Here is a 16,583-nt window from a genome sequence, read left to right on the forward strand (position 1 = left end):
GAGAGTTGATACCACCATCAATTGAGGACTGGAGGACTAAATTGAGGTCACATTTGTGTAGATTTTAACAGTAGGAGATAGCAAACTCGCTTCAGCTTCTATCGGCTAAGGTCAGAGTGACATTCATTTCTCTGCGAGATCTGTATTTTGGAAATGTAACAGAAAAGCTAACCAAACTGAACCGCCAAATGCACAGGGCTCCAGCCTTACTTCACATTTTCCTGCAGTTATGTTCTGTTCGTGCACTCGGCTAGGCCAGTGCAGTACGCAAGTGAATAGTAAACTGCGAGTAAAGTTTGAGGCAACCTCGGCTCTATGTATGGAGATCACTAATTCTATAATATCTCGAAATAGCGTTGCCAACGTCACTCTGGGATGTTCCCCTTCTGGGAGTTTACATAGGCCTTTGCTCAGTCCGTAGAACATCTAACAATTGTACTTCCTGTCTGCAGCTTTCATAGCCCGCTCCATCTCATCTATTCTCTGAACCTCTACTTAATACTTACAGAATGTCGCGCGAGGATATTGAAATCAAGACTTACGACGAGGTCATACTGCGGGGCTGGTTCTATCCCCGTGAACCAAAAGCCCCAGTGATAATCATGTCTTCCGGGGTAAGGCACATTCACCTCCACGTAGAGAGACGCCATTCGTTTGATCTGAAGCAACAGGGCAAGAACTGACTGACATCGGTCGCAGATGGCAGGGATCAAAGAAAACTTTCTCGACAAATTTGCGGAGCGGTTCCAACAGGCCGGATTTGCAGTACTTTTCTATGACAACCGGAACTGGGGAGCAAGTGACGGTACCCCCCGCAACCATACCAACCACTACGAGCAGATCCAAGACGCCCATGACGTCGTCACCTATGCAAGCAAACGTCTCGACGTAGATGAATCTCGCATCATTCAATGGGGGTCTAGTTTCTCGGGCGGTGCCGCCATTATTGCTGGGGCTGTCGATCCGCGCATCAAAGCAGTTATTGCCCAGGTGCCCTTTGTATCGGGCCGTGCTGTCCGCGAGCGTCTACCGCTTGAGACTCTCGAAAAGGTCTATGCGGATCGCGGCCACAGTACCGCCCTAAACCCTTCGTATATCCCTATCTATCCAGAGTCGCTGGAGCAGGCTCGGGAGCAGCCCAAGTCCGCGCTGCTGGGCACGGAGGAATGCGGGGACTATTGGCAGATAATCAAGAACTTTAAGCCCGAAAAGAAGAACGCTATAACTCTTCAGACTATGTTTCATACTATTCGGTCGGAACCTAGCGCCTTTGTTGATCAGATCTCCCCGAAACCATTCTTCATGGCTATTGCTGGGCATGACTCGCTTATAGATCCAAGTCTGCAGGTTAACGTCTTCGGCAAGGCACAAGAGCCGAAAGAATTGTTGAAATTAGACTGTGGACATTTTCAGGTCTATCAGGGGGAGCACTTCGAGGTTAATGTGCTGGCACAAATTGCTTTTCTCAAGAAGCATTTATATATCTAAGACATTAGTCCAGAATTTTATAGTCCAAGCGGCAAGGTCATATTCAGCCGAACATAGTACACTACGCAACGAAAGAATGGGTAGGGAAGGCTGAATAGGAATTTTTCCTGATGCCTTTATGGTCATTGTATCTATGAGTCTTTCTCCCGACGGCATTCTCTAGCCAAATACATACACTTAACCACCTATTGTGGTTGGAGACAAGTCGTCTTAGTCCGTATTCATGCTCTCCAAAATATACGCTTATATAACGGATGCATTTTAAATCAAACACACGAGAGTATTATATCCGGTAACATATAAACCAGGATGTGGCTTTCTAAAACTAAGCTCAGCTCGTGATTCATCCATGGAATAGTAATACTCTCAACCTAATCACTGCTACCGCAGCTCAATTTCCTAGATCCGTCAACCTGCCTAAGAGCTCTATGTAGTATAATTTTTGCTCTAGTCTACTTTAAGCTGTATAAACCACTACATACAAGAAGTAAGCCTCTTATCATGATGAATACAGCTATTCAAGTCCTAAAAAGGATTACTATGTAAAGCTGACTCACGTATCTCCGATAAGTACTCGGTATACTAGGATCGGTTGAATCTGCAGGGATCTGAACGGAATGCCGAAACCGGTGCGGATCCTAGATCTCGGCTACGATCCGCACCGTTGCAGGTTCGGTGCAGACTTTGCAATCCTAGACTCCAGCAGCCCTGTTCACTTTAGTAGAGGCTCTGAATTGTCTCGATCATGAGCTCAGAGGCTCATAAGCTCTTGGAGAACGGGGAGCGACTTATAATCCAACATCTAGATTAAAAGATTAATTCATTATAGTGCTCAAAGTTGTGTACAAGGCTCTTGTACGCGTGATAGGATGTCTAGGGAAATTGAAAAGTTGAATATTGGTCATGTATTCGTATCAAGATACAATTATTGCCATTTAAACCTGTTTCTTGCGCAAGATTATAAAAAAAAAAAAAAAAAGAAAGAAAGAAATTGGGCGACGAGAAGGGATGGCAAAGAGTTACCCTTGCATGCTAGCAGACAAGTCCATAACTAGTGCTCATGAGCTTTGAGCGATATCCTACTGCGTAAGGTGAATCTCTACAATTACCTACGACTTAAAAAACCAAGTACGCCCAGACAAAGGAAACTATTGCCTATGCGGTACTAGGGCAAAACACGACAACAAGATTTACAACATACCACGGGATACCTGTCAGGGGCAACCAAGGGATAGACTCGTGCCCACTTTTCTGTTGGCCCCTGAACCATGTCCGAGGGTTCTGTTTGCCCTTCATTCTTTTACTTTTTTTTGTCTATGACATTCCTTGACTGACCATGGTTGAAACGAAACATTCCTTTTCCGACGCGATTCCTTGGCGTGACGTGCAATTCATTCCCGTCGTTGCCTGGGAAGTAGCCTTGGTAACGTTCGTCTTATGGATGTTCGGGATCTGTAAGTTGAATTAGTTATACGTATACCGGTCGCGATGAGGTAATTGATGTCGTATTCGTTTTCTACGTTCAGTTTGGGGTAAAAGAAAAATAGGGGAAGTGGTCTGTGGATGAGGGAATTAGACTATTGGCAACGTTCTGCCAAGACCAGTAGTAGCGAGCTTAAGTAATGGCGCATTTTGAATTTTTGAAGAGACTTTCTCGCCTCTACTCTGGAGTATGGTTCAGTGCGTCGATATTAGCGCCTTAATGCCATGTTGAGAATGGCGGTTGCCTAAACGATGGTTCATTCTCGTCGACTTTATTATGTTGAGGATCTGTGCTTTTAGGGTAATGATGCCGCCTTTGGGCAGAATTGAACACTACTGTCTCCATTGACTGTGTTATAGGGGTAAGCGGAATTGGTAAAAATATCGGGGAAGAAGAAGGGAAATTAAATAGTAGATAATAAAATGCAAAAACAACTGAAATGTTAAGAGATTAACCTAGACAAGATAAATACAATCATTGGTTAAAATTTTGATATTATCATAAGCATTGTGTGGTTGTACCGTACCCCCAAATATATTAATTGAACGACGAATTATATATAACGATCAACCGGGATATATATTCCCAACATTGCAATATGACCAGTGGGTGATCTGCCCTACGTAGTGTTGAAACCACTCAGTACCATTGGCTCTACTCTCAGTACTAGGTTCATATTTCATATGTACTCCGTAAATAACAAATAACAAATCATTGATGTTGTACCCCGTACCCCCTGTAAATCCAACTCACTGAATGAGACCTGATATCACCGAGTGGTGGAGATCGAAATACAGACCCATCCAGACCCCACAAATGTGGCGCATGTGTCAAGCAAACGAGGACAACGCCACACTGCTATAAGTCGAATCCAGACTAGCGTACTCCGTAGATTGCCAGGGCAATCTCAGAGCCACCCCTGATTGGCCCTCAGGGGCTATGAGGAATGGATTTCCCCTGGAAATAGAAACGAATATGCATGGTTTGAAACCACTGGCCACGCTGTCAGGTGGATAATAACTTCACTCCATCACCCAAGAGATGAACCAGTCTTGCCAGAAATCCTGACGTCGAACTCCTTTCTGTGGATTTATATCTCCCATTGGAAAACCCAATACTTCAAAAGGAAGTCGTCATCGACCCTTCCCAACATGGATTGAGGGCTGAAACGGCGGAAGGTTATTGTTTCACTCTTTATTACTGCGGTGTGTCGCTCCTTATTTTCTTTTTGTCCCTTCTGGGAAAGATTTGCAGGGTGAACCTCCTACGACTGCCCTGACCGACCTTCTTGTATACGAACCTATCCCTACCCCTCTGGATTCGCAAACAACCGTGAAGATGGCACCCTCCGCACTCGTTGCCCTCGGGTCATGGAAAGAGGAAAAGCGCGTCACATCCTCCAGAGGCGTCAATGACGGCCCAGAGTCCGAAGCTCTAGTGTCGCCCCCCAGCCCCGCGGTCCCAGATTACGATCCTACAGTCGGTGCAAAGCCATACTCACCTTTTTATCGCCATGCGACGCAAAACTTCTCCGCACAGACCCCGAATCCCACCCTGAAAGTACCCAATGCCAATGAACTGGAAAACGGCGTTAGTGCATATCGACCATCCGGGGAGTCGGACAATCGCCGCAGTTCGAAGCTCTGGACGGAGAAGAAGAGACATTGTGACTGGCTGAGGGCAATGCCGAAGAAGCATAGAATAGCTGTGAAGGCGGTCATTGCCATTGCGATAGTAGGGACGATGGTGGCTATTGCTCTGGGCATTACGGCGGCGGTTGGGGGAGGAGTGTGGAAGTCGAATCACCAACAAGGGTCTATTGGATCCTGAACCGGTACGTTCCCTAATTTTGAGCGAGATGGCCAGATCTGACTCGGTTTCTAGTGTCCCGGATGGCTTATTTTTTTTCTTCACACCTGCTTACGGTTTCCATATTCTTCACGTCTCCCAACGCACGCTGGGAGTAGCTTTTCTGCCAAACAGAGTTCCGGCACAGTGGACCGGACGAACAAGGGGCAACAACAAAGATAAAAGGGATGGTAGAATACCCCGACAGGGCGTGCGACGGGGATTACCTTGTAAATATAAGTCGCTCGATCGGCCGAAACAACGGTCCAGACGCGTGGAATTAGGTCGTGATAGTGACATTTCCTTCATGTGAGAGAGCAGAGCATTAGTCTATGACAGCCAAGAATTAAGATCATCTCATATTCTCAACAAACTGAAGTGGGCCGGCCTTGTGGCCTGGCTCGGCTAAGCGTTCGTAGATCAGTGCCTGATCGCCTAGATTAGGTGCCTGGCGGCGGAAGAACGTCGGCCCCCAACACGTGACCCACAGATGCTACAAAAAGGCCGATCGCCAGCATTCCTTTGGGATTTTTTTTCTTCTTTTTCTTCATTACATCGAAAAGCTTTAACAGAACCTGCCACGACCGTCGTCCAGTCTTTATCCCACGGCGACGTGTTGCCTTCGGTCTACGGACTGATTGGTTCTGGAGAACAATCTCCTCGATAGGAAGTTTGCCTTTCGTTGGGTCCTCTTTAGTGAGGGCGATGAGGGGTGAATGTCGATGACGGGATACATACTGACTTTTGAGAATATTTGTGATGTTCATAAGATCGCTTAGTGTTCAATGAAGAAATGAATGAAAATAAAAATGATAGTTTCAAATTATTCTTGCCACCATAATATGGTAGAACAGATTGTACTCTGTAGTTGTTCGTAGTAAAATAATGTTTAATGCGACAAGTGTGGAACATCACGTCAGGTGCTTTCGGTCACGAGAAATGAATTGATGCGTTCCTGCAGAGACAATCGTCCACGTCCTCGATTGCGTCAAAAGGACGGCCCAGATCTCCGAAACGTCAATGCATTGCGATTCCCTTCCCTTAACAGGACCAACGCGACGCGAATCCTGTTCGACAATGAGTGGAACAACAGGGGTATGGGCAAGATGATAGGCGAGGCAAGGGCCTCCTACCGAAACAAGGTGTGTAGAGCATACCGGTCCCTGCAAAGCCGCGAAGTGAGGAATGCTGATCCGGGCAATCAGATCAAGCCTGGACCAAACAAGATGTGAAAAACAAGGCTCAAGCCCGGCGAAGTCCATTCCTTGGGGGCATTCTCAGCTGGAAAACAATCACTGAAGGCATTTGTTTGTGGCGCTCAAGGGGAACCCGACATACCAAGCGTCAATGGGTTAATGTTATTTGGATGATAAAAAGGCCAAGCACGTCCAGCCCTCTCGGAAAGGAGAGCTCGAGAAGTCGCAAAGCCAAACCAGAAGTCTTTCATTCAGTTACTTTCTTTAATTAATATTTGTTGCGGTTGTGTTTGCCCTTTTGGCCGTCAGCCCGTTGTCGCTCTTTTTCTTACGTTAACGAGAATATCTGGTTTGACAGGTAAAGTCCGAAAGGAATAATAATCGGAAGCAAGATGAAGGGTCTTCAAAATGGTATTCCTATCGCCATGCTGGCTGCAATGGCCAGTGCCCAGGGTTTCGGTGGAAGCCCTCGAGTTGATACAGGCAACGGTGTGGGAATGGGCTTCAGCAACGATTTCTCCAGCGAAGTGAATAACGTCAACAAGGACGACCACGCCACCAATGTGCACAGCGAGACGAATATTCTCAAGGCCCCGCCGCACCCACCTCATGGTGGTCAGCATGGCCGGCCACACGGTGAGCACGATGGCCATAACGAGGGTCCTCGCCACCAGCCTCGTGCAGGACACCCCGGTTCTGACGGCGTGGACGTTGGAAATGCTGCCCAGTGGAACAGCGTGAGCGAAGCCACGCATAAGGTGAACAGTGCCAATGTGGATAACCACCATGTTGATATCAACGAGAAACATACCATTACTGTCCTGCCCCCGTCACCGAAGCATCACCCCCACGGAGGCGAGCACGAGAGACATGGAGAAGAGCACCAGCACGGTCACGAGCAGGGCGAGGGAGCACGCGGACACGGTAAGCGCTGGGACCCTTTTGATGAGGGCGGTGCTGTCGACACTGGTAACTCTGCCGGCTATGACTTTAAAAATAAGTTCCACTCGAAAACAAACAATGCCAACGTGGATAACCATCAAGTCGATGTTGATGAGAACACCAATATCGTGACACCCCCTCCGCATCCTCATGGGCATGGCGGACATGGCGGACATGGATCTGAGCATGAACGCCGGGACGAGCATGAGCCGCATGGAGGACCTAGGAAAATTGACACCGGTAACGATGTCGACTTCACTTTCTCGAACGAGTTTGACCACGAAGTGAACAGCTACAATGAGGACAACCACGGAGTTGACGTTAACAAGAATACGAATGTTCATGTCGCACCCCCTCACGGCGGGCCTCCCCATGGTCACGATGGTCAAGAGGGCCACCACAAACGTGCGTATCGACCCGATGCCGATGGCGCTTTTGAACCTAGCCGCTTAGACACTGGCAACGCAGCCAACTCTGAAGCATCCAACTCTGTTGACGCGGAGAGCAATTCTGCGGATGTCGATAATCACTCTATGTCGTTGAACTACAACGTCAACGAGACCGTTGCACCCCCGCATGCTGATCACCATGATAATGGGCATGAACAGCCTGCTGAACATCATCAGCAGGAGCCTCAAAAGCCCGCTGAGCACCATGAGGAGGAGCATGCGGAGCCCGTCCCGACCTGCACCACCTTGACTCGCGAAGTTGTGCACACGGTGGTCCGCACTGTGCAAGCCCACTCCGAGCCCACACACGGTCCCCAGCATCAGGAGCAGGTGAACACTCCCGCTCCTCAACATGAGCAACCCAAGGACCATGAAGGAACCAACCACGACGACCATAGCGAAGTGAAGAGCCCCAAACCCACCGGGAATGATAGCTCCCATCATGAAGAGGCTCATGGGCCCGCTTCTACTCCTGCCCATGAACAGCCTAAGCCCACAGGTGCGGATGGCTCCCATCATGAAGAGGCTCATGGGCCCGCCTCTACTCCTGCCCATGAACAGCCTAAGCCCACAGGTGCGGATGGCTCCCACCGCAAAGAAGATCCTTCGTCTCATGAGGGTGCTCATAGCACCAATGCTCATGGATCCGCTTCTACTCCGGTCCATGGACAGCCTCAGAACGTGGGTGACGATGGCTCCCACTTCGACGTGCCCTCCTCTACAACGCTGGCTCACATTGCCATGACGCCAGAACCTACCCATGCTCCTTCCTACCAGCACGGAGTCCTGACATCCACACAAACTGTTCATGCTTCCTCCTCTTTCCACAAGGTTCACGTTTACGTGCCACAGGGCTCGAGCAGCGCTGCGCATGTCGGTCAGACTCCCGCCGCCACTCCATCTGCCCATGTCCCGGTCGGCGTCGACGCCGAGCACAGTTCTCACGTTGCAAATGGCCCCGCTACACCCACCCCCTCTTCTCACGATGTCATGTTCACAGGTGCTGCCGCGAACTTGTCCCCTAGTGCCGGTGTCATTTCCCTCGCTTGCGGAGTGATTGGTCTCTTGGCCTATGTGTTGTAGATGGTGTGGTGTTGTGTAGTTCACTTTCTTTTCCTTGAAACCTCGATGTCGAGGCATAATATTTTCTGGTTGCTGTATTCTTAAGCTTAGGGCTGGATCGCCGCCCATGTCTCTCGTTCATATCTATTTTGTCATGATATGCCAGTTAATGAGTTGTTTTTTTTACCATACGTCTTGCGTGAGTAGATTTAATGCTTCCTAGCCCTGGCCTCAGTGGTATCCATACATGTAGTCCCTTTAAAGCAACCTATCCATCATATGATTTGTAAATTAGTCCTTGTATCCCCGCTCAGTCCATTACATGACCCTGCTCAAGTACCACCCACCATAAGATCCATCCATAGGTAACCGCGCACGTGCACCGGCCATACCCTACCACAAACAAAAGTATACAAACCACCTTCCTATAAGCTATACTCCATATCCCATAGCGAACCCTCTATATTTTAATTCCATATCCTCATAAATTACCACGAATACAAACGTGCACGTAGATCAATTATGTAATGAACCCTCAACCAACACTCCGTCAACAACGAACACAACACAACAAGACCAGAAACAAGAAGCAAAAAATGTCCTACCAAGGCGGCACCCCCTCCGAAATGGCCCCAAAGGGCACAAAACGAACGTGAGAGCACCTAGACTCTACAGAATGAGCCCTGGCTCATGGCCTGAGAATGACAAATCACTTTGGCTCGACATAACGCACCTATCCACCATGGAAGTAAACCGAACCAAATGTCGAAGAAATACATAACATATCACATCTCGGTGGATAGATGACACATTGCTATTGGACGGATGCTTTTAGACCTCGACAAATATGCACCGGAGCGGTAATGCTCTCGAAGGAGTGTGACTTTTCCATCCACCTTCACGCAGGATATTTATATACGCATAAAGTTGCAGATCAGCAGGCTGAAGTACCAAGCATCCGGGTTTGCCGAACACCTTGGCCCTTCTCGTATATTCCGGTTGGATATCCCGTGAGGATAAATTGGAGTTCGCTTGGCTTTTACCCCAGGATCGGCGTGGGGCCCCCGCACATACGCCAACCGAGCCAGTTCGCGATAGCACACTAGTTGCTCACGTATGGGCAACTAGAACTTCCTAGCGACCCATGCGCTGGGACGTCCGTCAAGATATTGTTCCTAAGGGTTCTTTGCCACCGGCGGGCCCTGAAATTGATCGTTTACAGTACTTTAGAATCGCTTGTTCGGACAGCATAGTCATAGCCTCAAAGTCAGAGTATATAACCAAGATTCAACACTAGGATTTCTCAGAAGCTATCTGTTTTCCGTCGCTATAAACGACCTTTAGAGTATCCACTTTCACTGAATTATTACCGAGAATATCTACGGCATTTTCTAACGTAAAGGACTGGCTCCACTGGCCTGTAACCGGACATTCCGAGGACTACTCTTTTGAGATATAAATGTGGCAAACATCCATCCTGTTTGACAAAGAAAATTTAGCATTTTAGCCACAATATGTTGCGCAAGATAGCACTTCTATCCTCTCCATCGAGTTTGCTGGTAGCCACTCTTGGTGCTTCGCCACCTCAGGAGCAACCTAACTTTGTCTTTATTATGACAGACGACCAAGATCTCCATCTGAATTCCCTCGATTACATGCCGAAATTAAAGCATCTGATTGCTGATGAGGGGACAGTATTCGAGAAACACTTCTGTACTATTGCAGTTTGCTGCCCGTCACGCGTGAGTTTGATGACGGGCAAGTTGGCTCACAACACAAACGTGACCGACGTGAATCCTCCCTACGGTAATCCGCATGATTGAACGTCCTTAGTTAAAAGTTTTCAACAGGCTGTTCTGATCTATAGTCCAGGTGGATACCCCAAATTTATACAAGAGGGTCATAATGAAGACTACCTCCCAGTGTGGTTGCAGGAGTCTGGCTACAATACCTATTATACTGGGAAATTCCTCAACGCACATACAACTTCCAACTACGACAACCCATTTCCCAAAGGCTGGAATGGAACTGACTATTGGTAATCTTGATTCTTTCTCGAGCAAGCTAGGAATTAACTGTTGCTTCTTCAGTTCTGCTAGACCCGTCCACCTACAGTTACTGGAACTCCACTTTCCAGCGGAATCATGATGTGCCCGTCGCATCTAATGGCTACTCAACTGATCTGATCACTCAAAATTCTCTTCGCTTTATTAAGGAAGCTCACGCGTCTGATCGCCCGTTCTTCATTGGAATAGCACCCATTGCCCCGCATGCAAAGTCCGTGCAGGCGAAGGCAGACGCTATTCCATACTTTCTCAGCCCTGTCCCGGCTGAGCGGCATAAGGAGATGTTCCCTAATGCAAAGGTTCCGCGAGGCGCTAACTTTAATCCCGGAACAGTAAGGCCTTTCTATTCACAAGATGCTCTTGAACATTAAAAAAAGAGTGAGACGATCACTGACTCGAAACAGCCAAGCGGAGCGAGCTGGGTCCACGATCTATCTCGGCTGAATGCGACTGATCTGGACTATATGGACTCGTTTTATCGAGCACGGCTTCAGTCGCTCCAAGCAGTCGATGAGCTCGTGGAAAATGTTATTCTTCAACTAGAGGAGTCCCGCCTCTTAGAAAATACATATATCTTTTACACGTCCGATAATGGATATCACATCGGACAGCATCGGTTGGTCCCTGGCAAGGGCTGTCCTTACGAGGAGGACATTAATATTCCCATGATGATTCGCGGACCAGGAGTACCAAAGGGTAGGAGAGTCAATTTTGTTACCTCCCATACAGATATCGCGCCCACCCTTTTTGACCCTCGCTGGTATTCCACTGCGAGAAAGCTTTGATGGGTTACCAATACCTCTACTTGAGGCCCGTATCGAGCACACGCGCGAGGTCCGAAAACGAGAGCATGTATCGGTCGAATACTGGGGGCAAAACCTACAGGAAGGGGAAATTGGGACCGATTGGACCACAGAAACCCCAGGTCAGGCTGACTTGAATAAGAGATTGCTTTTATATCCCTTTAGGTCTGACGAATAATTTTGCTAGTGATCTACGGAAATAATACCTACAAAGCCATGCGCGTTATTGGTGACTCGTACAACCTATTCTACTCAGTCTGGTGCACAAACGAGCATGAGCTCTATGATCACAAGGTCTAGCCACCACCCTCCGCTCCCCTTCCTACTGGGGAACTGTCGCGACGGGGGCGATATGCTGACAATATCTTAGAATGACCCGTACCAGATGGACAACTTGTTCAGCAGATCAAACGTTACCATATTAGGCCGAGAGCTTGACAAGGTTGTCTCTCGTCTGGATACTCTCTTGCTCGTTCTTAAGAGCTGCAAGGGCGCAGAATGCACTCTTCCCTGGGAAACAATCCACCCGGATAAGACAGTTACTACTCTATCGGAGGCACTCGATTCGAAATACGACGAATTTTATGCTGCCCAGCCTGATATCAGTTTCTCATCCTGTGAACTAGGGTACTTACCCCAAATTTGAAGGCCCACAGGTGGGGTATGCTTATCGACGCGCTGGAGACTGGAATAACTGGTCGTGAGAAGCTCGATGGAATCACAGGCTTTTTCGATCGTTGCTACAAGATACAATTTCGGCTTAAGACATTATGTAAACCATGTGACTTTCTGAGTGCTTTTACAATGTGAAAACACTGGGATACCCGGTCTCCTCGCCACTCTCGGCATAGTTCATCAATGTCGATTTTACTCTCCAACTGCTCCTCGTAGATGTTGCATTTAATGCATTCCATGGGAAGGTGAAGGGAGTTGGGGGAGGGGCAGGGGCGGGGGGGGTTGGTGATGATGTGTATGATATTGGGGTGTTTAGAGTCTGAATCATATTTTGTATAAGTTATGGGGGATATTCTTAGGGTTATACATATTCTCCATATTCCAGTTCCATTTCATCATAAATTACCACGAATACAAAAATCCACTTTAGATCAATTATGTGTAATGAACCCACAATCCCACCGCGAATTGGCATAACCACCCATGTCCCCCAAACACTGATATCATAATCCCATCATCCACCCGCTCCCAGAACAGGGAAACAAGTGACATCACATATGGCGACCAACGTCGACACATAACCCTATATAAACCCATGCCAGCACCAGTTCACAGTATGTTCAATTTCAATTCAGAGAAATAAACCAATCTACTACTGCATCCATCCATTCTATAAATCTTTAACCTCGAAACAACCACCACAAGAAACCACATTTTCCTTCCACAACACTCTCAATCCTCAACCAACAAGAACCAACACAACCAACCAACCAACCAACCAAGAATAAGAAAAAGAAACAAAAATGTCTTCCTCGCACCAAGGCGGCACCCTCTCCGAAATGGCCCCAAAGGGCACAACCATCCCCAACGACGCCGGCAAACAAAACACCATTCCCTCCGTGGCGCGACCCGAACAACGATCCGAGAACCAGCTCTTCGATAACCAGGGTCTCGGCCAGCCGTCTTCTGCCTTCGCGGCTGATAATGAAGCTACTTTGCCCCAGGGGCCGAGCGATCCCGGTATGTCGGGTGAGGTAGTCACCGGGACGGGGAATACGTTGCCCGCGGAGGGAGAGTCGAAGTTTACCCAGATTGGTACGGATAAGCCTGGTGTTAGGGGGGATACGAGGAATTTGAAGCATGGGAAGGTTAAGGGGGGATTGTTGGATGAGGAGTAATTTTTTTTGTTCCTTTTTTCTTTTGGGTTGAAATGGGTTGATTGGGGGATGATGTGTATGAATTGTATGATATTGAGTGTTTAAGAGTACTAAATTATATTTTGTATAAGTTCATGGGTTATGTTCGGGTTCTATCTATGTTCTCTTCTTTGGTTTATACATATGGATGTGTATGTAGCAAGGATTATAAAGCTTAGACTTGTCCGATAAACCCCCTGTAGATCTCATCCAAAACATCCCGTTTCCGTTTCCGATCCGCCTGCTCAGCTTCCTCTGCCTCATCCGGCTCTCCTTCGGGTTCCCTCGATACCCAGGAACGGATTGTCCCGTCTCCATGCGCAGAGAACATCTCCAACCCCTCGCCCGAGGCACCATTGCCACGCCAAACGAGTGAATTGATCCTCGCAGCGCTAAGCGCGCTAGACCGACCCCGGAATTGCTGCTGCCCACCCAAGAGACTAGGAACCTTGAGACGCTTGATGAATGTGCCCTCCCGCATCTCGAACATAAGGATCTCCCCGCGGTCGTCATTCTCACTGAAATTGGCCCATAATAGCGTCTCTTGTCCTGGCCCCATGACGCCTTTCGGGAGGACTAGTGGTGCCCGTTCGGCGAGGTGGGAGGTCACGGCGTTGCGGACTCTGGGACCGAAGTGTGCGAGTGTGTTTGCGCCCGTTGATGCGTCCCATATGCGGATCCGTGCGTCTTGACCTGCTGTTACTACGTGTGAGCCGTTGGATGTCCAACGTACGCCGGTCACGGCGCCGTTGTGTGCACGGGCATGTGGGGAGAATGCGGGCCGACTTTTGTAGTTTGATGGTGCGTTGCGTGGTGGTATTAGGCCTACTGCGTCATCCATGTCTAGGGCAGCGATGGCGGAATTGTGGCCTCCGCGACGGATATCGAATATGATCACTTTGTGGTCTGCCGATGCGGAAGCCAGGATATGTGGCCTGTGGGGGGCCCATGAAACTGATAGTACCGATGAGGAATGACCTGGTAGTCCGTGGGTAGATAAACCCGAGCGTAGATCGAGTAATCGTACTGGTCTCTCGGACGTGCCGACCGCGATGAGGAGAGGTGATGCAGGGTGTGATGACATCGAATGGGCATATGGTGTGCAGTCAAGTTTAAATGTATGGACTGGGGTAATGGCGCTTGGTTCTAAGGCTGATAGTTTGAGCGTACCATCGCGCGAGGTTGTCAGTATGGTCGAGGGGACTGGGTCGAAGGGGTATATCGATACGGAGGTGATGGCGTGCGTATGGGCGTCTTCATGCGATAACTTTGTGACTGAGGCGATGGATCTATGGACATGGCCTAGTTCTGATCCTCTGGTTTCTAGGTCCCACAGGTGAATTGAGGGGTCTGCGCCCCCGGAGATCATACTGGTTTATTCATTTAGTACGGTGGCGAACTATAAGAGCTGAAGCACATACAATCGTCCGTCATATTGATCTATTGCCAACACATTCACCCCGGCCCTGTGGGCATAGAGCTCTTCCTCGGAGCTTAGGTGTACATCTACAGCTGCCGCCGGTTGTCCAGGGTTCTGGCGACTGGAGAAACGAATACCGGGGGATGGTTCGAGGTGGTGCGCGAGACGGCTCGTTTGCGCAACATGGAATGTATGTGGACTGATGGACCCAAGGGTCCTATTCAGAAGATAAGAATTCATTCATCGGAGTCTGACAGCTACGATCGTTGTTTTGCTGAATCGTTTGATAGGCGCTGATCTTATCGTCAAATGCGGGGCGGATAAAAGTTGCACCGAGCATTTGGTTTGGGGTCAAATTGTTGGAGACAATACTTACTATACTGCTCGTCTGCAAGTAACATAGATGTGAGCCTTATAGAGGCTAACGCTGTGCTACAGTTGCTACCGAAGTAGAGCAACGTTGGACTATTGAGAAATCTTGCATAGCCACCGTCTCCTAATGCGTCTATCCAGATGAACTTTTGCACCCAGATCTAGATTTAGGAGCAGGGCGTCTTTAACCGCATTTGGTCTCATATTCCGTGGCACACCACGAGTATAAGAGGAACAATCTATTCGATGTTGTCGTAGACGGCTCACCAGCTCTTCAATAACAGCTCAGTGCAATAAAGTCACCTTGCTGTCCAGGATGAGATATATGAAGTCGTGGGTTGAAGGTCAACCGAATAACGCGTTTGGGAAGATACGACCCCTTAGCCTGCAAACACTTGTTTATGGGCAGACAAACATACCTGCATCTAGGGCTTTGCTCGCTGTGCAGCCAGTTTGCTGTTCATGATTGGGGCAACGGGGCACCGCTTTAAAAAGAGCACGGTTGGCGTTGTTGTCTCTGGGGTTTCTGTATGACAAAGCTTAGCGGCTTATGGAGAGTACTGGAGAGGGATATGGGACTCAATGTTCTACTCATCCTGCCGCGTGAAAATTTTAGCCTTCTTTTTGCCTTCCGAGATTATTATTCCATGGTTGATATAAGTCGTGATTTGAATATTTGGAGCCGTACGGTGAATACGTTCCATGGCCATGGCCAACGTCATGCCCTCAAGTAATATAGCACATTTCGCACAGGTTTCAGCAGAGGACTCAAGCTCACTGGGTCCACAATATACTTTGTAGTCCGTCTCCATCCCCAACAACTCGTTTTTCTTAGCCATTTCTGTCGAATATTTCAAGTCCATACATGTGTTGCAGTCTGGCCAAGGCTCTGATGAAATCCCAATATCCATGGTATTGTTTCTTGTTTAATTCTGTTAGTAGTAGTGCTATTGAAATATGGCTTAAATTCCGATAGGGCACATTGAAACAGCTAGAGGAGGTGACTGGGAACTAGTGGTCCAATGCTGTGCATCCGGTGATAGCGGAGTAGACACCCCACTACAGCGCATCCCCCCTTTCTTTGACCTCAATATATCTAAGATAATATTTCTTACCTAGGCGGACCTTTTTTATCTTGATTTTGTATGTTTTCTAATCACTACTGTGTCAAAGTTGCAATTCATACACCGTGTTCTATCCTTGGTTTATGCATCAAATCTCGAACCTGGAGTCCGGATGGTAAGTCAAACATCAGTAAGCTTAAGCAGTCGTCCACCGATGCCAGGGTAGGGGGAGCATTCAATTACAGAGCAACCGGAAGAGCCAATTAATACTATATGTCGGCGACTCACCATTACTCTCAGCGGATTTGGATATCTCATCCTCTGTGAACCAGCCCAATTTCTTCCCTGGCGTGAACTCCTCACCGGTTGCGTAAAGTGTCACTTATAAGACATGCGATTCCTGGCTGTATACAAAATATCAATAATGATATATAGACAATAAGATCTCGGGGGTTGTAGGGATATATATATTCAGCAGGGAATATATTAATATCTGTACCTTTTTTTTTTTTTTTTTTT

The 16,583-nt window shown here is 48.1% G+C and overlaps 7 protein-coding genes across 7 annotated transcripts; 5 read left to right on the forward strand and 2 right to left on the reverse strand.

The window, feature by feature from the left end:
• Positions 1-509: 509 nt before the first annotated feature.
• On the forward strand, positions 510-1,488 carry BDV27DRAFT_163104 (alpha/beta hydrolase; the record flags this gene model as incomplete). Its single annotated transcript, XM_032073501.1, has 2 exons — positions 510-614; positions 700-1,488. 2 exons carry the CDS (start codon positions 510-512, stop codon positions 1,486-1,488), a joined length of 894 nt encoding a protein of 297 aa, XP_031922027.1.
• A 2,732-nt stretch (positions 1,489-4,220) lies between these two features.
• Positions 4,221-4,880, forward strand: BDV27DRAFT_60666 (uncharacterized protein). The gene is made up of 2 exons (XM_032077074.1): positions 4,221-4,805; positions 4,856-4,880. The coding sequence occupies exon 1, from the start codon at positions 4,310-4,312 to the stop codon at positions 4,799-4,801; it is 492 nt and encodes a 163-aa protein (XP_031922028.1). The 5' UTR covers positions 4,221-4,309; the 3' UTR covers positions 4,802-4,805; positions 4,856-4,880.
• Positions 4,856-5,208, reverse strand: BDV27DRAFT_60663 (uncharacterized protein). Its single transcript, XM_032077073.1, has one exon. It carries the CDS (start codon positions 5,126-5,128, stop codon positions 4,910-4,912), a length of 219 nt encoding a protein of 72 aa, XP_031922029.1. The 5' UTR covers positions 5,129-5,208; the 3' UTR covers positions 4,856-4,909.
• A 611-nt stretch (positions 5,209-5,819) lies between these two features.
• Positions 5,820-8,659, forward strand: CweA (putative GPI anchored protein). The gene is made up of 2 exons (XM_032068870.1): positions 5,820-5,961; positions 6,025-8,659. The coding sequence occupies exon 2, from the start codon at positions 6,408-6,410 to the stop codon at positions 8,487-8,489; it is 2,082 nt and encodes a 693-aa protein (XP_031922030.1). The 5' UTR covers positions 5,820-5,961; positions 6,025-6,407; the 3' UTR covers positions 8,490-8,659.
• Positions 8,660-9,982: 1,323 nt separating this feature from the next.
• On the forward strand, positions 9,983-12,051 carry BDV27DRAFT_168962 (sulfatase family protein; the record flags this gene model as incomplete). Its single annotated transcript, XM_032074907.1, has 8 exons — positions 9,983-10,027; positions 10,058-10,274; positions 10,341-10,506; positions 10,584-10,866; positions 10,939-11,230; positions 11,310-11,459; positions 11,525-11,631; positions 11,708-12,051. The coding sequence occupies 8 exons, from the start codon at positions 9,983-9,985 to the stop codon at positions 11,981-11,983; spliced, it is 1,536 nt and encodes a 511-aa protein (XP_031922031.1). The 3' UTR covers positions 11,984-12,051.
• A 764-nt stretch (positions 12,052-12,815) lies between these two features.
• BDV27DRAFT_150012 (uncharacterized protein) lies at positions 12,816-13,190 on the forward strand (the record flags this gene model as incomplete). Its single annotated transcript, XM_032071160.1, has 1 exon — positions 12,816-13,190. One exon carries the CDS (start codon positions 12,816-12,818, stop codon positions 13,188-13,190), a length of 375 nt encoding a protein of 124 aa, XP_031922032.1.
• Positions 13,191-13,268: 78 nt separating this feature from the next.
• BDV27DRAFT_60675 (WD repeat protein) lies at positions 13,269-14,868 on the reverse strand (the record flags this gene model as incomplete). The annotated part of the gene is made up of 2 exons (XM_032077075.1): positions 13,269-14,578; positions 14,630-14,868. The coding sequence occupies 2 exons, from the start codon at positions 14,866-14,868 to the stop codon at positions 13,384-13,386; spliced, it is 1,434 nt and encodes a 477-aa protein (XP_031922033.1). The 3' UTR covers positions 13,269-13,383.
• Positions 14,869-16,583: the final 1,715 nt, after the last annotated feature.

This window comes from Aspergillus caelatus, assembly GCF_009193585.1.
Source record: "Aspergillus caelatus strain CBS 763.97 unplaced genomic scaffold BDV27scaffold_295, whole genome shotgun sequence".
Classification (NCBI taxonomy): Eukaryota; Fungi; Ascomycota; class Eurotiomycetes; order Eurotiales; family Aspergillaceae; genus Aspergillus; species Aspergillus caelatus.

What these genes read in the sequence shown, in the direction of transcription:
- BDV27DRAFT_60666 (XM_032077074.1), top strand. Translation starts at nt 4,310, where the DNA reads ATGGCACCCTCCGCACTCGTTGCCCTCGGGTCATGGAAAGAGGAAAAG.
- BDV27DRAFT_60663 (XM_032077073.1), bottom strand. Translation starts at nt 5,128, where the DNA reads ATGAAGGAAATGTCACTATCACGACCTAATTCCACGCGTCTGGACCGT.
- CweA (XM_032068870.1), top strand. Translation starts at nt 6,408, where the DNA reads ATGAAGGGTCTTCAAAATGGTATTCCTATCGCCATGCTGGCTGCAATG.